The sequence below is a fragment of the Cupressus sempervirens genome, chromosome 4 (genome assembly GCF_028749045.1).
Source record: "Cupressus sempervirens isolate cs-2001-9-10 chromosome 4, ASM2874904v1, whole genome shotgun sequence".
NCBI classification, from domain to species: domain Eukaryota; kingdom Viridiplantae; phylum Streptophyta; class Pinopsida; order Cupressales; family Cupressaceae; genus Cupressus; species Cupressus sempervirens.
The window spans coordinates 576,261,945-576,285,674 of record NC_143121.1 but is presented as its reverse complement, the minus strand read 5'-3'; the positions used below and the strand labels follow the sequence as shown (position 1 = coordinate 576,285,674).

The 23,730-nt window shown below is 36.0% G+C and overlaps 1 protein-coding gene across 2 annotated transcripts; it reads left to right on the top strand.

Moving 5' to 3' along the window:
• The first annotated feature begins 19,441 nt into the window (after window positions 1-19,441).
• LOC149562509 (bZIP transcription factor 11-like) lies at window positions 19,442-22,451 on the top strand. Of its 2 annotated transcripts, XR_016363506.1 has the most exons (3): window positions 19,442-20,194; window positions 20,831-20,972; window positions 21,070-21,247. XR_016363506.1 is itself a non-coding variant. In XM_089823888.1 (2 exons), exon 1 carries the CDS (start codon window positions 19,709-19,711, stop codon window positions 20,171-20,173), a length of 465 nt encoding a protein of 154 aa, XP_089680014.1. In that variant the 5' UTR covers window positions 19,442-19,708; the 3' UTR covers window positions 20,174-20,194; window positions 22,335-22,451. The 2 variants fall into 2 exon arrangements, 1 of the variants encoding a protein (XP_089680014.1); XM_089823888.1 differs by lacking the exons at window positions 20,831-20,972; window positions 21,070-21,247 and adding an exon at window positions 22,335-22,451.
• The last annotated feature ends 1,279 nt before the right edge of the window (window positions 22,452-23,730 follow it).

Sequence of the window (23,730 nt, the reverse complement as noted above, 5' to 3'; positions counted from 1 at the left end):
AGGTTATTGTAGGTCTCCACAACATGGTCCTATAGCACCCAAAATAACATCCATAACTCACATGAGCTTTGAGATATGTCCCACCAAATATAACTGCCCTATGGTATTTAGTGACTCTTAGGGACATTTGAGTTTGGCATGCCTGAGAAAATTTGAGTGCTCAACAAGATAGGATGAGCTTGGGGCTAGGGTTTACCTAGCCACTTGGAGCTAATGAAAAAGATAGTTCAATCCCACGATGAATGGTGAGGGAGATTTGGTAGTTGGCAACTTTGTACTGGCCAACACTATAAATTTTAGCATCACCCGAGATGGCATCGAAAAATAAAAATAGAATATGATCTCCAAAAAGAGAGAGAGTTTATTGTAGGTCTCTACAACATGGTACTATAGCACCTAGAATTACATCCATACCTTGCATGAGTTTTGAGATATACCTCATCAAAGATTGCTGCCCTATGGCATTTGGTGACTCAAGAAAATTTTGGTTTGGCATGTCTGAGAACATTCAAGCACTCAATAGGATGGGATGAGGTTGGGGCTAGGGTTTACCTAGCCACCTAGAACTAACAAAATAGATAGTTTGATCCCATGACAAATAGTGAGGGAGATTTGGCAATTGACAACTTTGTACTGATCAACACTACAAGTTTTAGCATCACCTGAGATGACGTTACAAAATCAAAATAGAATAATATCTCCAAAAAGAGAAAGAGGTTATTGTAGGTATCCATAACACAATTCTATAGCACCTAGAATCACATCCATACCTCACATGATCTTCAAGATATGCCCCAGCAAAGATTGCTGCCCTATGGCATTTAGTGACTCTTAGAGACATTTTGGTTTGGCGTGCCTGAGAACATTCAAGTGCTCAACAAGATGGAATGAGTTTAGGGCTAGGATTTACCTAGCCACCCAGATAAAAAAAAATAGTTAGTTTGATCCCACGACAAATGATGTGGGAGATTTGGCAGTTGGCAACTTTGTACTAGCCAATACTACAAGTTTCAACATCACCCGAGAGAGCATTGAAAAATCAAAATAGAGTAACATCTAAAAAAGGAAAGATAGGTTGTAGATCTCTACAACATGGTCCTATAGCACCTAGAATCACATCCATACCCTACACAAGCTCAGAGATATTCCCCATCAAAGATCACTACCCTATGACATTTAGTGACTCTTAGGAACATTTCAGTTCAGCATACCCGAGAACATTCGAGCACTCAATGGGACAAGATGAGCTTGGGGCTAGGGTTTAACTAACCACTCAAAGCTAACAAAATAGATAGTTTGATATCATGATGAATGGTGAGGGAGATTTGGCAATTCACAACTTTGTACTGGCCAACACTACAAGTTTTAACATCACTCGAGATGGTATCACAAAATCAAAATGAAGTAAGATCTCCAAAAAGTAAGAGAGGTTATTGTAGGTCTCTACAACATGGTCCTATAGCATCTAGAATTCTATCCATATCTCACACGATCTCTAAGATATGCCTTGTCAAAGATCGCTACCTTATGACATTTAATGACTCTTAGGGATGTTTTAGTTTGGCATGCCCAAGAATGTTTGAGCACTCAACAGGATAGAAAAATCTTGGGACTAGGGTTTGCCCAATCACTTAGAGCTAATAGAATAGATAGTTTGATCCCATGATGAATGGTGAGGGAGATTTGGCAATTGACAACTTTGTCCTAGCCAACACTACAAGTTTCAACATCACTTGAGATGGTGTCACAAAATCAAAAGAAATTAAGATCTCCAAAAAGTGAGAAAGGTTATTGTAGGTCTCTGCAATATGGTCCTATAAAACTTGGAATTGTGTCCATACCTCACATAAGCTCTGAGATATGCCGCATCAAAGATCACTACTCTATCACATTTAGTGTCTCTTAGGGACATTTTGGTTCGACGTGCCCCAAAATGTTGGAGTGCTCAATAGGATGGGAAAAGCTTGGGGATAGGGTTTACCTTGCCCTAAAACTAATAGAATAGACAATTCAATCACATGAAAAATGGTGAGGGAGATTTGGTAGTTGGCAACTTTGTACTGGCCAACACTACAAGTTTCAGCATCACCTGAGGTGGCATCACAAAATCAAAATGGAGTAAGATCTCCAAAAAGTGAGAGAGGTTATTGTAGGTCTCTACAACACAGTCCTATAGCAACTAGAATTTGACCCATACATCACACAAGCTTCGAGATATGCCCCATCAAAGATCACTACCCTATGACATTTAATGACTCTTAGGGACGTTTCAATTTGGCATGCCTGAGAATGTTCAAGCACTCGATAGGATGGGATGAGCTTGGGGCTAGGATTTCATCGGCCACCTAGAGCTAATAGAATATATAGTTCAATCCCATGATGAACGGTAAAGGAGATTTGGTAGTTGGCAACTTTGTACTGGCCAACACTACAAGTTTTAGCATCACTTGAGATGGCATCGCAAAATCAAAATGAAGTAAGATCTATGAAAAGAGAGAGAGGTTATTGTAGGTAACCATAACACAATCTTATAGCACCTAGAATTAAATCCATACCTTGCACAAGCTTTGAGATATGCCCCATCAAAGATCACTACCCTATGACATTTAGTGATTCTTAGGGACATTTTAGTTCGGCATGCCCAAGAACGTTCAAGCACTCAATGGGATGAGATGAGCTTAAAACTAGGGTTTACCCAGCCACCTAAAGCTAACAAAATAGATAGTTCAATCCTGCGATGAACTATGAGAGAGATATAAACAAGATATGTATTCTTAGGCCACTTTGTGCAAGATATGAGCAAAAGTTGCTAATTAGGAAAAATTGGGTCTTTTTGAATTTTTGGTCAAGATAGCCTATAATTACATGTTTCTAGTTTTTTTTAATAATTTGGAACCTTTTCTAAGTCGTAGAAGTGAAATCTAGTGAATTTTGCATTAGTTGAACTTTTCGTGCAAAATTGCAAAAGTTGTAAAAGTTGCTTAAAAATGCAAATCTGATTGGAAACTTTCTAACCTTTTAAAAAATGTTTTCCATGCTCATATACTCGGGCATGGATAGGTACAACTTCCCAAACTTCCATTTGCAACTTTTTTGGCAAAAATTGCAAAAGTTGCTCAAGCAACTTTTTGAGCAACATTGCAACTTTTGAGCAATTTTTGCTCTTTGCATATTTAGGTCAAATGGGTCCATCTAGGACTATTCTAGGACCCTAGTTAAGATTCCTAGGACCTCTTAGGTAACCAATACCTTAGTTTTCCATGAATATTGAAAGAAAATGAATAAGCAAATGGATACCAACTACAGATATTTCGAAGAGATTGAAAACAATATATATTATTCTTTCAAGAAAAATGAGATACCAATTCTAAAAATAAGATTGAAATGATTCCCATCAGTGACATGGCCAAGAACTACCTTTCTGATATAGTGACCAATAGTTGGCCTCACTCTCCATACCTTCTCATTTCTATAAAGGAAAGCTTAATATATAGAGGAATATATACAAAGGAATTATAACTACATCTATTAAATATACAAAGGAAGATATAGAAAACCTTCTTAATAGAGAGATTAATATGAGAGAAAAGGAAATTTTAGAAGAAAATGGTTATCTTAGTGCCATCTAGGGCATGCCAACTACTTAGGATGAAGAGACAAAACCTACAACTATAGGGAAAGAGTTTACATATATATAGACACAAAAAATTTAGATAGAGAAGTAACAAGTGCTATAGAATTGTCCACAGAGCAATGTGAAGTGAAGCCTCAAATTGGATCATTAGTAGGTAAAGAATCTGATCACACACTTCATTCTAGCACCATAGATGTTTCAATTATAAATGTAGGGAACCTAATCACTAGGTTTTCCTAAGTTCAAAAGCACCAAAACATAAGGATTCTCCAAAAGCCTAATAAGGGAACATAACCCCAAACATGAGTGCAAAGAGAACAATGACCATGGAATGGAATAAAAACACACCTTAGACCTATTAAGGTCTGTATACAATAGATAAAGTGATTATGTTGTGTTCAAATAACACTAATATACATTTACAACAGTTTGCCATTAAAAAGGCTAGTAGCCCTTCAAACTGTAAATTGAACATAATATGGAAAAAATCCACATGAAGAGATAGTTTAAAGTGAGATTCAAACACCCTTTTAGGACATATAAAACTTATATAAACCTCACACATTGGAAGATACTAGAAGCCACTATTGTAACAACATTTGGAAAGTGTTGATAGGCCTAATTAGGTTACAGTTACACTATAGGTACCATTTCACACATTCCAATATGCAAAAAAATTATTGGAACATCTAGGGGCATGTGAAAAAAGTCCAAATCCAAAGTTATAGACCTTGGACCACTCTGGAGCAAAAGTTATAGTGACTATGGTGAGATGTTGAATGGTGCATGTATGGAGCCATACACCTAGGGTATGGTGGAAAAATTCATTCCTTGCTTGGCCATATATAAAACCTACAAAATCATGAAGTACACTGATAGGGATTGCATTCCACTAAGGGGCATCAAATTCCCATGGTGGAAAGTGCCAAAACAATAAGGCCCTAGGTGAAACCCTTGGTTTAATGCTAATTTCTAGGCAACTTCAGCAAAACTTGAATAACTTAGGATCAAAACATGAAACCAAGTAAAAATGAATGGAAAATCACCCCTCTAACTCTTGGGGTCACTGGCACATGTCCCAAAATCTGTACCAATCCATACAATGCTTTGAAACACAAAATTTTGCAGGAAAAATAGGTTATTTTATTAATTTTTTGCCAAAATAAGTACATCACACCTATCACCCACTTGTAAGGGATAATATAGGTTTTCCCCAATGGTTATAAGGTTTTTTTGAACCAAGTATCCCTTAGGGGAAGAGTTTTTAAAATTTTAACAACTTTTTAAGAAGTTGCTCAAAAGTTGTCAAGCAATTGTTTGAGCAACTATGAAAAGAAAGACATTCAAACCAAACTTCGTAAAACAAAATTGTTCTAAAAAACCCAATATACCATGTGGGTCATGATTTTGGCTACCAATCCTCCTTCTTACAACATCTCTTTGATTAGGAGAAACACGTGTGTTATTTGTCCAAAAATCTTCTATCAATGATTTCAAAGCTTCACTAATTTTTTAATACTTTTACAATAGTCTACTGCTAAATGTCCATAACTCATTTTTTGTTGTATCTTTCAATCTCTCACACCTTAGCATGGCTTTCCTTAGAGTACCTCTACTGATTTTCAATGTTTTTCTTGTCTTACTCATGAGTCAAGCTTTCTTCATTTGGGTACTTACTATTGCTGATGTAAGTATTCATCCCTTGATATTACTATCTTTGGTGCGTGATTTAGAACCCACTTTTTCATAAGCACTCATCAGCTTCTTTACAGTACTTTTTTCATTTGAATCATCCATCGTTCTTAGCCCAAGAATCTTCATGATAGGCCTAAATTTCAAATTGTTCATCATTTCAACAAATAATTGGCATTGACTTGTAATGTTTATTTCTTCAAAGAACAATCTCCACATACAATTAACCTTTCTTTGACAAGTACGTTTGGAATCTTCTTAGGCATTGATTTCAAAATGTTACTATCAATATCAATCAAATATTTTGGTCTTCTAAAATGAATTCTAGAAGGTTTTATAATCTCTTCCATTCCATCAACATTTTGAACATCAACATAAGGTTGAGTGCTTTGCATACCTTGAACCGAAAATGATGTGCTTGGCAATAAGATGCAAAAGATGGAATATCACCTACTTGATATGTTGATGTTGTGCCTTCAACATGACATGATGGAGTGTGTACATTGTCAGATCTACAAATTAGCATCTCTTCAACATGATATTATGATATGATGCCAACATTGGAAGATGGTGTAGCTTCACAATTCAATTGTCTTTTTGAGCATAAGAGTCTCATTCGTTCTCTTTGTCTTTCCAATTCTTCCTCTTTGTTTCTTTGTATCAGTGGTTCTTGTTCCTCTTCGAAAGTCAATTCTTTATTATTTCTTTGCAATTTTCTTTGTTCATGTAGTAGTTTTATTTTATCTCTTTTAATTGTCAAATCTTTCTCCCTCCCTTCCATTGTTTGAGTTTTTGATTTTTTCCTTGGCATGATGATGATTTCTATATGCCAAATTATTCAAACATCTGAATTACTTACAATTTGTAAATTATAAATCATTCAAATACATATACAAATTATAATTATTTCAATGAATATACAATATATATTAAACAACTTGCCAAATTTCTAACCATTTCCAAATAACAATTCATTTAGACATACAAATTTCTATGGATTCACTATATATTAAACAACATGTCAAATTATAATAAAATTTGTCTCTATATAACAATAAAGAATATTTAAAAAGGATTGCGCTAACCTTTTCTATAGAAATAATATTCAAAAAGCCTTCAAATTGTGTTTGCTAAATTTCAGCAGCTTGAAACCTATGTTTTTAGTTGAAACAACAGAATACACAACACCCAAAAAGTAGAATATGGATCAGTAGGGACCCAAACTTGCATTATGACCCTTTTTTGGTGTTTTCATATAGTGCACATGCACTATAGCACATACACACTATAAAGTGCATATGCACTAAGTGCGTATGCACTATGTGAAAAAAATCTCTCCCTATCCCACCATCCCCCATCCTCTATTCTCTCTTTCACTTTCTCTCTCCTCTCCCATCCCCTACTCTCTCTCGCTCTCTCTCTCTCCTCTCCCATCCCCTACTCTCTCTCGCTATCTCTCTCCTCTCCCATCTCCTACTCTCTCTCTATCTACCTCCCTCTTCCACCACCTACTCTCTCTCACTCTCTCTCCCATCCCCTACTCTCTCTCTCTTACTCTCTCTCCTCTCCTATCCCCTTCTCTCTCTTTCTCTCTCTCTCTCCTCTCCCATCCCCTACTCTCTCTCTCTATCTCCCTCTCCCACCACCTACTCTCTCTCTCTCTCACTCTCTCTCCTGTCCCCTACTCTCTCTCTCACTCTCTCTCCTCTCCCATCCTCTAATCTCTCTTGCTCTCTCTCCTCTCCCATACCCTACTCTTTCTCTCTCTCTCTCTCAGGGTACTCTCTATCTATCTCCCTCTCCCACTCCATCTTTGACCACCTACTCTCTCTCACTCTCTCCCATCCCCTACTCTCTTTCTCTTACACAAATTCCCATCCCTCCTCCCTTCTCTCCATCCCCTACTCTCTCTCTCTTTCTCAGGCTACTCTCTCTATCTATCTCCCTCTCCTACTCCATCTCCCACTGCCTACTCACTCTCTCAATCTCTCTCTCCCATCCCCTACTCTCTCTCTCTTACACACACTCCCATCCCCCCCCTCTCTCAATCTCCCTCTCACACTCCCTCTCCCACTGCTACTCTCTCTATCTATCTCCCTCTCCCACTCCCTCTCCCATCACCTACTCTCTCTCCCATCCCCTACTCTCTCTCTTGCTCTCCCTCTCCCACTCCCTCTCCCACTGCCTACTCTCTCTCTCTCTCTCTCTCTCTCCCATATCCTACTCTCTCTCTTTCACTCTCCCTCTCCCATTACCTACTCTCTCTCTCTCTCACTCCCTCTACTACTACATATTCTCTCACTCTCTCTGCCATCCCCTACTCTCTCTCTCATTCTGCCACCCCTACTTTCTCTCTCTCATAGACACATACTCCCATCCCCCCCATCTCTCTCTCCCTCTCCCACTCCCTCTCCCACCACCTACTCTCTCACTCTCTCTCTCTATCTCTCTCACACACACTCACTCCCATCCCCTTGCTCTCTCTCTCTCTCTCGCTCTCTCCCTTTCACACTTTCTCTCCCATGACTACTCTCTCTATCTATCTCCCTCTCCCTCTCCCTCTCCCATCACCTAATCCCTCTCCCATTCCCTACTCTCTCTCTCATAGACACACACTCCCATCCCCACCTCTCTCTCTCACTCTCCCTCTCCCACTCCCTCTCCCACTACCTACTCTCTCTCCCACTCTCTCTCCCATTCCCTACTCTCTCTCTCTATCAAACACACACACACTCCTATCCCCCTCGCTCTCTCACACTCCCTCTCCCACTACTACTCTCTCTATCTATCTATCTCCCTCTCCCACTCCCTCTCCCATCGCCTACTCTCTCTCCCATCCCCTACTCTCTCTCTCTCACTCTCCCACTACATAATCTCTCTCTCTCACTCTCCCATCCCTTACTCTCTATCTCACTCTCCCTCTCCTACTCACTCTTTTACTACCCACTCTCTCTCACTCACTCGCCCACTCCCTCTCCCACTGCCTACTCTCTCTCACTCTCTCTCTCCCATCCCCTACTCTCTTTCTCTCTCTCACACACACACTCTCACTCTTACTCTCTCCCTCTCTACTCTCTCTCTCCCATCCCCTAATCTCACTCACACACACACACTCTCTCTGTGTCTCTCTCCCATCCTGTACTCTCTCTGCCACCCCCTACACTCTCACACACTCTAACTCTCTCCCATCATCTACTCTCTCTCTTACACACACTCCCATTCTAGCCCTCTCTCTCCCTCTCCCACTCCCTCCCCCATAACCTACTCTCTCTCTCCCATCCCCTACTCTCTCTCTCTTTCACACACACACACTCCCATCACCCTCTCTCTCTTTCCTCTCCCATCCCCTACTCTCTCTCACTCATACACTCTCATCCTCCTCACTGTCTCTCCCACTCCCTCTCCCACTACCTACTCTTTCTCACTCTGTCTCCCATTCCATACTCACTCTCTGCCACCCTTACTCTCTTTCACACTCTCACACTCTCTCCCATCCCCTACTCTCTCTTACACACACTCTTATCCCCCTCTCTCTCTCCCTCTCTCACCATGTACTCTCTCTCCCATCCCCTATTCTCTCTCTTAGGCTACTCTCTCTCCCCTCTCCCATCCCCTACTCTCTCTCTTTCATGTACACACACTTCCATCCCCCCTCTCTGTCTCCTCTCCCATCCCCTACTCTCTCTCTCTCTCCCCTACTCTCTCTTTCACATACACACACTCCCATCCCCCATTTCTCTCTCTCTCTCTCTCTCTCTCCCCTCTCTCATCCCCTACTCTCTAGATCTCTCATACACACTACCATCCCCCTCTCTCTCCCTCTCCCAATGCCTATTCTCTCTCTCTCTCTCTCTCTCTCCTCCCCTCTCCCCTCTCCTACTCTCTCTGCCACCCCTACTCTCTCTCTCACACTCTCACACTCTCTCCCATACCCCCTCTCCCTCTCCCTCTCCCACTCCCTCTCCCACTCCCTACTCTCTCTCTCCCATCCCCTCCTCTCTCTCTGGCTACTCTCTCTCTCCCCCTCTCCCATCCCCTACTCTCTTTCTTTCACACACACACACACACACTCTCCCATCCCCCCCCCCTCTCTCTCTCTCTCTCTCTCTCTCTCTCTCTCTCCTCTCCCATCCCCTACTCTCTCTCTCTCTCACATACACACTCCCATCCTCCTCACTCTCTCTCTCTCTCACCGTTTACTCTCTCTCCCATACCCTACTCCCTCTCTTACACACACTCCCATCCCCCCCTCTCTCCCTCTCCCACTGCCTAGTCTCTCTCACACAAACTCTCTCCCATCCCCTACTCTCTCTTTTTCACACACACACACACACACTCTCCCATCCCCCCTCTCCTCTCCCATCCCCTACTCTCTCTCTTTCACACACACTCCCATCCCCCCTCTCTCTCCCCCTCTCCCTCTCCCACTCCCTCTCCCACCACCTCTCTCTCTCTCTCTCTCTACTCTCTCCCATCCCCTGCTCCCACTCTCTCTCCCATCCCCTACTCTCACTCTCTCTCCCATCCCTTACTCTCTCTCTACCACCCCTACTCTCTCTCACACTTCCTCTCTCTCCCATCTTCTGCTCTTTCTCCCCTCTCCCATCCCCTACTCTCTCTCTCTCTCTTTCTCTCTCTCTCTCTCTCTCTCTCTCTCTCTCTCACTCCCATCCTTCCTCTCCTCTCTCTCACTCTTTCTCTTCCTCTCTCCTTCCATCTCTATTGAAATTTAGGTCTTAATAGTGCATGAACACTAAAGAAATTACACACTAAAGCATGCACATGCTATTAAGACCCAAATTTGAAAAGCTTTAAATAGTTTGCACAAGCTATAGTGCACACACACTATTTAAAGCTTTGCATTCTACTAAGCCTAAGGCTTGATTTTGCCTTGGGGATTTAACCCAAAGGTTTGGAGTCTTAAACTGGTAAGAGACATGTTTTGCTGTAAACATATAAAAATGATTATTTTTCTTGTGTGCTCTCCTTCAAGTTTCCTCATGGTTGAGCACCGACAAAATCAGGTTACATGACATTGTAGGTCTTTGTGTTAGCTATATAACCATATAATTTATTTTTTATTTGAATTATTTATGGCCTTTCAACTATAATTCCTTTTGAATGTATGTCCATTTTTTGTCAAAAACCAACATGTACTAATTGGGTTGTAGATTTTAGCTCATTCATCAAATTTCACAACAACTTAGTGTTTTAGAAACTAGACTCCATTCTACACACTTTGAAAAAAAAGAAGTTTTGATTTTAGATTAGTTTTCAATCATTTCTAGGGGGAGCACACAAATATTTCAAATTTTTGGTATGTGTCCAATTAAAAAATTCATTAAAAAATACACATTATAAATTTATCCAAAAAATTTGGGATAAACTTCACAGTGTTAGGTAACTTTTGACCAGAGCAATACAAGAATTTCAAAAAAAAAGTTAAAATTTTAGGGGACCCACACTTTGTATTGTGTTATGTGTTTTTTGAATAAACAGTACCACTTTCTATGGCCCCCTTTTTTGAGGACCTAAAATTAAACCATTTTGAAAAAAATCTAGTAGTTTAGAAACTAGATTCAAAGAACTACTACTTTTATTTTTGTCATATCTTAAAATTTTGAGCATTACTATCTTCAAATTCTTGTTGAAGTTCAGAAATTACTGATTTAAAAAAAAAGATGTCCACTTATACCCCCTTTTGGCACCACAGCTTGGTGCACTTACCCCTCTAATAATTTAGTTAATAAATTTACTTCTTTATCTTGAATGGAGTCTAACTTCATGTTCCTTCTGTTAAAATTCATGTTTAGGTTTCTCTCAATCATCTTCTTGACATTTTTCTCATTAATAAGATTATAGTCTTCATTACTCAATCCTATGACCTTCTGAATTAGGTCATTGTCAATAACAATCTTTTCATCTCGTAACCAAAACATATCATCATGTACCCTACTCAAAATGATTTGGGTCCAATCGTGATTGTCAAATTTCATATAGAACATATACTTCACCAGATTCAAATTATCTAGGTGCATAAACTCTACAAATTCTCTAAGTGCGCAAACTCAGACTTCAAGGATAAGTCACTGTTGTACATCTTTCCTAAATCCTCATGAATCTCTTCATCACCTATGCTCTCAATCTTACAATATATATAACTTCTAATATCTTTGACATGTAACACATTTTATGGAACTTTCAAAAATGTCCCCAACAGATCATCTAGTAGAGAAATAAATGGATGTTTCTTAAACTCATATCTTGGTCTATCACTTACATCATACACTTTTTGACTTTCCATTTGATCTATAACTTAAAAGAAATTGGATTCAAGCTTCACAAAATACCTTAAAATTGTGATTTAGAATTTTTATAAAAAACTTCTTTACAAGATTTACTTCACACTTGAATTCAATGTCAAATTACTCTTCAATTTTCTCAAGAAATTTCACATGAATAAATGGTACACATAATCTTTTTTGTGATCCTTAAATCATTTCAAATCGCACTGCACATTAGATGTGTATCTACCACAGATTCAAATACTATCTCTATTTACTAGTAAGCTTGTTTTCATAATTCCTACTCACTATAATCATATCTAGACTTACACAATTAAGCATAGCTTCCTCTCTATGTCCTTTACCTTCTACTAACTACACAACTTCTAACTCTCTCTCTCTAACATCAATTTTGACCAACTAATGCTCTGCTACTACTAGAGCTTCATAATTCAAATAGGATGAGTCACAAACAATATGTGACTTCAAATTTCCTTCAAATGCATCAAAGAAATGTTCCTCCTATACTATACAAGAGCTTTCTGGATTACAAGCTTTTACAAATTCTTCCGTAAATTCATCAACATGTTCCTTGACTGCTTCCTTCTAACTATTATCACTGCCATTTTCACTTCTTTTTTCATTCTTGTTATTGTTTCTCATGTTATTTAGATTCCTATTAAAGTTCCTTCTATCCATACTACAGAATCTTGCTGTGTATTCAAAGTTATTGCATAACTGACAAACATGTGCATTTCTCCTCTGATTGGTTCCATTCTGATTCTTGGGTTTTGTGCAATTCCTCACAGTGTGTCCATGGTTGTTACATTTGTAACGTACAATCTACTTCCTTTCACCATTAGGTTTCTCACCATTAATGGATCTTCTCTTGGATCTACTTCTTCCATTACCTACAAGGTTAGTATTCATAAACATTCTACTATTCCCATAATAATCATCAAATTTAGGTTTCTTACATTCTACTTCTTTATGTCCATAACATTGAAACTTATAACAATAGAAATTAGTGATAGGTTTGAAAGAATTACCTGTGCAATCTCTCTTCATATGACCAACTTCATTGCATATGAAACATCTACCTCTAAATTCATGTCTGACCTCTTTGGATGTATCATCCTTCTTAGGTTCATTAACTTGCTATGTTATACTAGGTTCATCAAATTTCTCTGACAAATAAATTTTCTCACCCTCACCATACCACTTGATCTTTTCCTTAGGGATTTCTACAATAGGATCTAGTTCTTTCCTAGTCTCATCTTTCTTTGTTGACTTTTCTCCAATAAGGTATCCAAGGCTTGTCTTGTCATAAGAAGGTCTCTGATGAAATATCTATTCATCAATTTTCTCAGAACTTGTGTAAAGTTTTTCTAACTACTATTTTTCTTTTGTCAAATCTCATTTCTCAATAATGTCGTACTTTTCCAACTTAGCATGTTCTATCTTAATAGAATATAATTCAAATATCACTTAACTAGGATCTAAGGTCTGTATTCTAATATTTTAGATCAGGTTCACTCTTGCTACCACTGATCTTAAACTCAACTTAAACAATTTTCAACTCATGTTTCAAGATCTCATTTTCTTTCTTGATATTTCCTACCTCATCATTTTCACTAATCTACGCAATTGTCTCTTTACTATATTTTTGATCATCCATCTTATCTTTCAATTTTCCAATGTAAACTTTTGTATCTTCATACCTAAATTTCAAGTTATTTGTTTCTTTAGTGAGAAGGTCAATCTACTCAAGAGCTTCAAGATTTTTCTTCAACTATTCCATATTCAATGAGATCTTACTTAAGTTGTTAAGCCTCTTCAAAGCATCTGCGCTCTAATACTAATTGTTGGAAATAAATAATATAGAGGGGGGGGGGTGAATCAGTATTCTACAAATTTTTTCCCACAACTAAATATTATTAATTACTTTATAACTTGACTATAAAAGTAAACCAACAATGTTGAAGAGTAAATATAACCATTCACATAGAGAACTCATAACACCATTATTTGTTAACCAGGGAAACCCTAGCCAATGCAAAACCCCGATATACCCACTAGATGATTCACTAAACAATAGGATCCTTTTAAGGATATTGACCCTGTAAGGATTCTATGGAATACATATAGTGTCTCTAGTCCTTTTTAGAAACCTCAACCCTTTTAGGAGTTGCTTTAACCCTGTTAGGAGTTGTTTCAACCTTGTTAGGAGTTAGTAGAATTAATACAATGTATGCAAGAAGAGCCCACTACCCTAACATGCAATTTATACAATTTAGTTATTCAGAAGAGTAGATATACATACAATACTTTCTCACTATTGTAATTTACATTGTTTCTAATCATACATTAGAATTTATGTCACATAAGGCTCACAGATAGTTCTCACAATAGTTTACGTGTCACATCTAATCCACACGACTTCCCAATAACTATGCAAGATAAGATCTTTACTTATACCTTGCACATTTACAAAACTCTGCATTGTCAGCCTTCATGTCTTCACACTCTTGACATAATATGAAATAACTTATGGAATAACATCCATATAGTCATCTCATCACAAATTAGTAATTTTTTCATAACCAAAATATATCCTAAGTCCGTACAATCCAATTCTCTGCTATGATCCATTCTGCACTATTAAATACCCACACTAGTACTATTTTAATCATAACTTTTGTCATACTATCTATGTATACATCTATGCACTAGCACAATCATCATGATTCTATCATGAAGCTTCCCTCAACTGCACATGAACTAACTCTCAAAGAGTCATCTTGTACACTTAACATTTGTTCACTATGCTGTTGTAAACTATCTAACACTTAGGCAATTTTCTATCTATAAATGAAATGTTGAATATATGTTTCCATAAATGACAACCATCAATACATCTATTTGACCATATTTCCAACACCAACTTAATTGCACTTAAGAATATCAAGGGTAATTTTCCTTTGGATTTACCTTTTCCTCTTGATAATATCCTTGCAAGAAATGCTTCAATATAATCCATATCATCTTCAGATTTAGACTCAATTTCATCTTTACTAATCTTCTCTTTCTTTGAATTGTAAATGGTTAGTAAAGATTTAAGAGCATTTACAAGTATAACAAAAGTGTTATCATAATTGCTTAACTCAAATGACCAACCAACTAAACTATAAAGTGTCAAATCATTATTAGACATAGCTCTAATTTCTTGAATTGTAGAAACTCTTATAGCATATATAGACAAATAAAAGAGTTATAAGAACTTTAATTACAATATTAGAATCACTAATGACTCCTCTAGCAAATCCGATTGCACCAACAACTTCTTTGATTCAGTTCACATACTATGAAACATTCTCACCTTCTTTCATTCTTGTGTCATTATAATTACCTCTTGAACTTTCTACTTTATCTTTCAACACATTTGGATCTCCACCATGTACAAGTGCTAGTTTGTCCCACATTTGTTTAGCATTAGCACAATTATTTACATCATCAAACTCAAGGTCATTAAGGGCATATGCAATTTCAATCATTAGACCATTATGATATTTCTTTTCATCCATTTTCTCCAAGTTAATAGGAAGGGGTGGTGCAATGTATTCATTTTCTAGCCAATATGTAGCACTGTTGCAAATTTTAGATAGATATAGCCTCATTCTATTTTTCCATGAAGAGAAATTCTCCTTGTTCATCTTTAGTACCTCTTTGTTATACATCTTTGGATCTTTAGCTCAAGTTCCTTCAAACTTCTTCCTCCAAGCATTCTGCTTTGATACCAATTGTTAGATAATTGAGAGGGGTTGTTAATAAGTTATGTCCAGCTATCCTATAGGCCTTTCAAGCACTTGAGTACCAATTCAACATCATAAACATTAATAGCAATAACTTGGTGATTTTAGTCAACTTTACAATTCAATCTGGTAATAAATTTACTTCAAACTATTATCTCACTATTTATGTTATTACCAAGTATCATAAATATACCTTATATTTTACCTTACTATTATCTAGCATTTATCGAGTTGCAATATTAAGTTAATACCATGAAAATCAAATTGCAACATAAAAACATTCACACAATTGATGCCATGATTTAACACGAAAACCCTGTAAAGGAAAAAATCACCATGGAATGACAACCCAAATAATTTTCACTCTTCTAAAGTGAGCTCTATTAGGAGCCAACCTTGTTAAAGGTTACATGCAAATTTTTAGTGTGACCTAGCTAGAGGGTTTTAACATAAATTCATCTAAACCTTAACACTCCTTGATCATGTCTAAAGAGATGCATGCTCTAAAGGACTTTAAAAAATCATTAATTAATGTTACCATATAGGATTTCACAAATTTTTTAGGTCCACTTAGTTAAGACATTTTCTTACTGCAATGATAAGAAAGTAATATTCAAATGATCTATAAGATTTAGGACTACCTTGCTTGTTTAGATCTTTATTCTGCTTTGTCTTCTTCTTCTTTGTTCTCTACTTGACCTCTATTTTCTTGATTTAATTCTTCACACTCTCACTTTTCCCTAACTCTGCTTGATCTTCCTTCTTCTCTACTCAGTTCACCTTTCTTCTTTCCTTTTCTTCACTTTGCACAAATCTTCAACTTAACAATATCAATAAGCAACAACGAGAAACCAAAAACTTGTTCCAACTTCTCCTTAAATAATGAACTCTCTACTTCCAAATTCTTCAAGGTTTTGCCACTTAACCACATCCGTAGATCTCAGATTTAATATATTTAATCACTTATAAAATAGAAATTTCATTGAACTTTTTCATCATACTTATCTTGTTTTAATTTCCATCATCAAATCTCCATTATATTTTTCTAGTCATAGATCTTGTAACAAACTTTTTCATTTGCTTTTGATCTTCTTGAACATTCTCTATTTTAGCCATAAGCTTACCTTAGATTCCATCTTCCTTAACTTTTTCTTCCAGCTCATACTCGGTGAACATTACATGTCACTCGGTCAATATAACACTTGGTTAATATATGAATTGCTTGATTAACATTGTAATAGCTTGGGCAATATAGTGCTCCTTATTTCACCTTGTTACTTGATTTAGCTTGTATAGCTCAGTGAATACATAAACTTCATCATTATATTACAAAATTACATAATTGTAAAACAATCAAACCATCAGTACATTATCACTATCCAATTCATTTAAGTGCCCATTGAATAACATACTTATCAACTCTGTCATCAACATACTTTCTTCAAACCATCTTCATCAATCAAATGATATGACACTCTATTGAATTAGCATAACGTCTAGCCAACTAAGACTTTGACATCAATGACAATATATCAACTGATATGAATACTTCACATACATTCATAGCATTCTTTGTAATAAAATCAATGGGGCTATTTATTTAGCATCATCATAGAAAAAAGTAGGTTATTAAAAAGGTGAGGATAGTAAAACTATCACCCACTTGAGTACTCTTGAGATCTTGAATACAAATGTTGTAGTGTCTTGAAACCTAACCCTAAAGGAAAAGACTCTTTGATGTCTACTTGGAAGGGGAATAATCTCTCTAAAAAGACAAAAATTATGATGTGGGAGATTAATATAGAGGATCAAGAGGAAATGGAGGATTTTAGTATCCCAAGAAGGTATAATCACCTAGCTATTAGATCGACAAAATAAGGGAGGAAACTTTTGGTGGACTATGACTTAGAGGAGGACACTTAACAAGGTAACTAGAAAACAAACAAGGAGTCTGAGGAAAAGGAGAACATTGAAGAAGACGAGTTAGAAAAGGAAGATACTAGTACGTTGAACAAAGATATGTCAAATAGTTGAACTCACATCTCTGCCAAAGTGAAGGGTGGACCTACTGACCATGGCGTGAATATGCCATAAATTGTGGTTGAACCAATTTAGATTGTTACAGCTTCATCTATGGAGTTTCTTGGCTTGTAGAATGAGGCTATTAGTGAGGTCGAAACAAAGCATGGAAGTGTCTCTAGGTTTAGTTTTTGTGTAATGCACAACTCAATAACCTTTATTTTCTTGATGGAACAAAAAATTCTCAGAGAAGATGAGGAGGAGGGAACCTATAAGAAATTGATCAAATTCCTTATTGATGTTTGATCTCATGTTCTACGTTAGTTGTGTTGTGCTATTAAGTCCCCACTGAAGGTTTAGTAGAGCTCCATCTCATTAACCCACTATTTCTTTTTATGTATAATTTCCTTTGCAACCTTCACAACTTGTTGAACATTTTTTTCTTTTGTCAGGTTTGTGGTAGGAATAGTAGGATTATGGCTAGATGTTTAGTTTGTTTTTTGATACTTGATAGTATCAGGTACTATGACAATAATTTTCATCTAGTTATAGACAACTTAAGGCTTTAGGCTTTTGTTTGATATTATTCTACTCTTAGTATGCTGTGTCTATATGCTCTCACACTATTGTTTTGGAAAGAGTCAATACCCCAATTTCTAATATTTATTTATATCAAAAACTTCATCACCTTTCTCGGACACACAACTCTCTTTATCATATAGTTTAAATAAATTACTAGTTAGAAAAACATTCCTCACCCTCCAAAAATACAATAAGCATATTACAAGAATGTAACATCTACAAAATAAAATAATTATTAAACAAAAAATATAACTTGAAACTGATAGATATATATAAATGGACACACATATACACCCAATTTTATTATAATACACATCTATATTATAACCATCTAAAATTTAAAATTGTAAGAATTTGGTATAGCTCTGATACCATGTAAGAATTTGCCTTAGAGAAAAATTCACCCAAGAACAAGGAGCACAACCACAAGTACACAGTAGACCAAAGAGTGTGATCAATATGAATGCTCACTATTATCAGAAGCATGTAGAAGCATATACATACACACTAGGAGAGCCTATATATAAATGCCTCTAAGATGCATCTAGAATGTGTCTAGAAAGAACTAGGAGATAAGTATGACAACTAAGCACATATCTTCCACAATAAGAAGATAAGTATGATGAGGTGCCTAGAATGTTGTAGACAACATGTGCTCAAACAATGTGCTAACTTCTAAGGGTAGACAACATGTGCATAATTAAAGTGCAAACTCCTGTGTTGTTAACATGACAACTCACAAGAGTACGTATACTCCTAGGTGAATAATAAATAAAATATAAAATATATGCATTAACCTAAGTAAACTTAAGTAAATGTAAATAATAAACACTTGTTTACACCAATAAAAATAATAACAATAATACTAATGTGCAACCTTAGAATTTGAAAATAATAATAATAATGATATATAATCCTAGTACATACACTACATTAGATTGTCCAAAACTTTCAACTAATACAATAGTATTATACACCCTATTGGGAACATCCACTTATAAGTTTGGCCAAAACATTCAAGCAAAACAATACCATCCTTGTAACCCTTTTGTTTTGCCAAGCATCCTAAATCTGATTTGCATGATTTTAAGAAAGCTTCCTCGTTACTACAATGGAGTTGGGGGCCCAAAGGGTGAAAACGAGAGAGATTAGGTAGCTTATAGTTTTCACAATCGACAATCGAGAGACAAAATCCGGGGCAGAACAAAAAGACAGCAGCCTTTTGCAAGTTGATTACTAATCTAAACACTCAAACAGCTGCATGCACCATCCCCATTGCCTAACAAAACAATCTGGATTAAATGATAATTTATAACATTTTACTATTATTATAATAATAATAACCATTCCGATCCCCCATCCATATCAACAACTCCAACAACATTATGATTCCTTAAAATCCAAAATTGTCTAGTGGATAAACACCACTTGCCCTCGCTCTAATCTTGTCGGCTTTTGTCCTCTTCAATCTAAAAAAATTCCCTGCTTTCTTTCCAATGACTCTCCCTGTTCTCATTGGACACCCATTCCTACTGCCTCGATTGGATTTTATTCCAAATCTAACGAACCCAAATCATTTCCCATTGTGGTTTTAAGCAAAACTCAATCCTTTTTCATAGTTTTTCATAGAATTTGGGTTTCTTGCATGGTTTAAAGCCGTTTCTGATCAGAAAACAGTTTTAACAATGCCCAATTCATTACCCATCTCATCAGTATCATCCGTTCAATACAGTAAGAGTTTTTCATCTGCTTCTGATGAAGACACACATCATCAGAATGTAATAGAGGAAAGAAAGAAGAAGAGAATGTTATCAAACAGAGAATCAGCAAAGAGGTCAAGGATGAAGAAGCAGCAGCATTTGGATGATTTGCAGGTTCAATTGGCTCAGCTGAGATCAGAGAAGAGTGTTCTGCTCAACAGACTCAACATAGCTTCTCAGAATTATTTGGTACTTGAGGAAGAAAATAGGGTTTTCAGGGGCCTAGTGATGGATCTCTCGTTTAAGCTACAATCTCTGAACAATATCATGCAGCAACATGCAGATACAAGGTTTTCTGGTTCTGACCCAGTTGTGGGAGATTTAGAAATGGAGAAGTTGTGGCTCTCTCATGTCAGGCAAAATTATAAACAACAAGAAATTCACGAGTAGCAGTTTCAGATTTTTCAGCAGGTGATTAAGCTGTGAATACACATATATATATGGCATTCTGTCCATATCAATATACTTTTCTTTTTCTGAATTTTTTGCATGGGTAAGTTTTGACATTGTTTTGGAGCACTATCAATGTATTTGGGTGACTGAAAATTATTGTTCATATTTGGCGACTTGTTTGTGTCTGGAATCCTTGTAAAAACTTGGGGTTTTGAAAATTTGGGAAAGCTACAGAAAGAACTTTCCTGGGGTAATGGATGAGTGTATTATGTTATGTGACTGATTTTGATTTTGGTAGGCTCGGGGTTAGAATTAAGGAAGAGTCAGACATCAGATGCACCATGGCATTTGATGGCTGAATGGCTGAATGTTACACTGAAGTTTTGACTTCTCATTAATAAGAATCATTTACAATCTACTTATTGTACTAGTTTTTGAGGGCCAGAATCCTATTATGGTTCAGATATGAGTGAATGAATGATTTTAATGACATTTATGAGATCGAGTAGTCTAAGGGATCAAAGGAATGCAGTGCTAAGCAATTTCCATATTCCTTTTTATTTTCAATCTTCTTCTATGTATTTTAACAAAAAATCCAGCAGTTTGGTTGATCACGTCAACATCAAATAAGCTAAGCGTGCTGTCCACTTTCAGGATGACATCATAGTATGTTCCATGTTGTGCATTCAAAGAGAAAATGTCAGTCCGTTTCAATTGTTCCAGTCCTACAAAACATGCGAGTTTTCTCCTCCCAAGCCTCTTTGGGCCTCTTCCATCTACCTGTCTGACATCCAAGGTAATGAGATTCCATCCTCAATTGTACTGCTAACAATCTTACCAGTTTGGTTGATCATGTCAATATCAAATAACCTAAGCATACTGTCCACTTTCAGGATGACATCATAGTATGTTCCATGTTGTGCATTCAAAGAGAAAATGCCATTCTGTTTCAATTGCTCCAGTCCTACAAAACATGTGAGTTCTCCCAAGCCTCTTTGGGCTTCTTCCATCTTCCTGTCTGACATCTAAGGTAATGAGATTCCGTCCTTAATTGTACCACTGACAATCTTACCTTTACTGATACAGTTCTCTGGCTTATTAGGCTATCTGATTACAAGTTTAGATATGAGATAATACAAATGTGAAACTGGACCTCTTTATTAAAAGATTGTAACAGTTAATTTAGATTGACTGGAAAGTTTTTTTGAGAAAAAGTTGTGTGCTTAGTTTAATGTTTTAAAACACATTTTTAGATTGAAGGAGCACCAAATGTGATTTGAAAATACAGATATCATTTTTCAGAAAACTTTTTACTCAAATCCTATACATGTTCTTTGATGGTGGAGGAAAAATCTAACAGAGACACGCAATATTTTAAATGAACTATATAAAAATATAAAAAATGAAATAACTGAGAAACAAGTACTGAACTGAAGATAAGAGATTAGAAATATCAGCTGATCCAGATTTCTAAGTTTATAGAATGTAAGAATGAGTTTATTCATGATGAGCATGAAATCAAACAAGCTGTATATTTAAGATGAACATGAAGTCGAAGAGAAGCTGAATATTGTGTTTCAGGCTGCAGCAGCTAAGATTTGTCATTTCTTGTTAATCAGATGTACATTTGATTAATAATATATAAGAAGTTAGTAAATTGATAGTTAACGAGACGAGGCTACTATTGGCTGTTTTTCTGTATGGAATTTTATTTATTAACAAAGCAATTTTAACTACTTAATATGAGAACCCAAGTCAGGCTGAATCTTTTTGGTTGAGGGATTTCCATTCTATTGAACTCGCTAAGGTCATGATTGCATCTTATGATATTAGAATTCTGTATTAAGCAAGACTTCATCTCCCATAAACACACTAAGAATTATTTTTTACTCTAATTTATATTTTATAAATACTACAATATTTATCTTTTACATATTTAACTTGATACAGAAGTTAGAATCCTCGCGAACTATTTACAAGTTGAGATTTACTGAAAAGAAAGTAATATAATTTTAAGGAAAGTCATTTCAATTTGATACTTGTCTGAAAACTAAAGAGACACTCCCTTTTGATCAAATGAAAACCATCTTGTAATGATTGATAAATGTTCTTACATATAGAAGCTGCCTTTCTGATTTGAAATTTTTTTTATATGTAGTCATCAAGTGATCAATATTGTGAGGGCGATATAACATGATTGGCCCACTGAATGAGAAAGTTCTTTTGTTCGACATTATAAGAATTTTTCAACTTTATGCTGAGTGAAGCTATTGAGACAAGATTTGATTTGGAGATGTGTTGTCACAAAAGCAAGTATGCATTTTGTTTCCTGTGCTTCAAATAATGATGCCTATCGCCTTTCTTAGATTAAATTCTGTGGGTCTACCATATGGATGATGGGAACTTCACTCACTTAGGTCCTACATATCTTTAAAAGATGGGAGACTTTACCATTTCACAAATGAACAATTACAGAAATGTACATAAATCAACTGTTCTAAGGGATAGTTCTCATCTTTTGGTAGCTATTTATTTGCTGTACAGCTACAAGCTACATACATTTGCATTTTCATTTTATTTTATGTAATAAAATTGTTTGGAAAAAATGAATTCACACTGACGTCTTTTCAAGTGAGAGGATTGATAGAACACTTGATTTGAAAAGGAATAATTATTCAATAAGAAAAAGAATTGGAATTATATATTTCATTTGAATAAATGAAAATAAAAAATCTAACAATTACTTAAATAAAAGTAGATTTTTATGCCCCATTACATTAAGGGTATGGTCCCATGGGCACCCACTTGTTAAAAATAGAGCAATGTCGCTGAATTTTTTTAGGAACTTTTAAACGGAAGTGGTCTCATGAATTTTTAATGTGAATCCGCTTTAAACAATTAGCTCCTACAAACAAGGAAGTTGGTGGTCCCATGAAAACTGCTTAAATATTAAATATGAAAATTGTATTTTTTCATAAATTTGGCGGGATGAATTGGTTTTTGGTGGGAAAATGAAAACAAATTATTGACAAGTGGCAAAATTTTCTCCTGAACTGGTGGGGCTAATTCCAGCCCCACCCCTTTTTCATCCGCTCAAAATGAAAAAGCTAAAAATTAGGGGCTCCTATAAAATAGGAAAATATTCTAATTAAAGCTTTAGCCCCCACCAAAAAAATGCATGGACCTCCAATTCCTAAAAAATAGAGCCCAAGCCCCCTCCATGTAACCTGTGCCTAAGATTGACAACAATTTGCACAATTAGATTAGAAGTTTGCATGGAAAATCTAACGACTTAAGTAAAAAATAGATTTTTTAAAAGATTAGAATAATAGGTATAATAAAAAAAATTATGGTCTTATAGACAAAGGATAAGTGCAAATCCTCTTTACATGGTGAAGAATGTCATAGTTATTTGAATGCTTTGTTATAAGTAGTTATTGATAAAAGTAAATGCAAAGCAAAAAATATAATTAAAAAATAGCCTTATTTTTTTAAAGGAAACGAATAATTTGCAATCATAAATTACAAATTTTGAATTATAAGAATTATAAAAA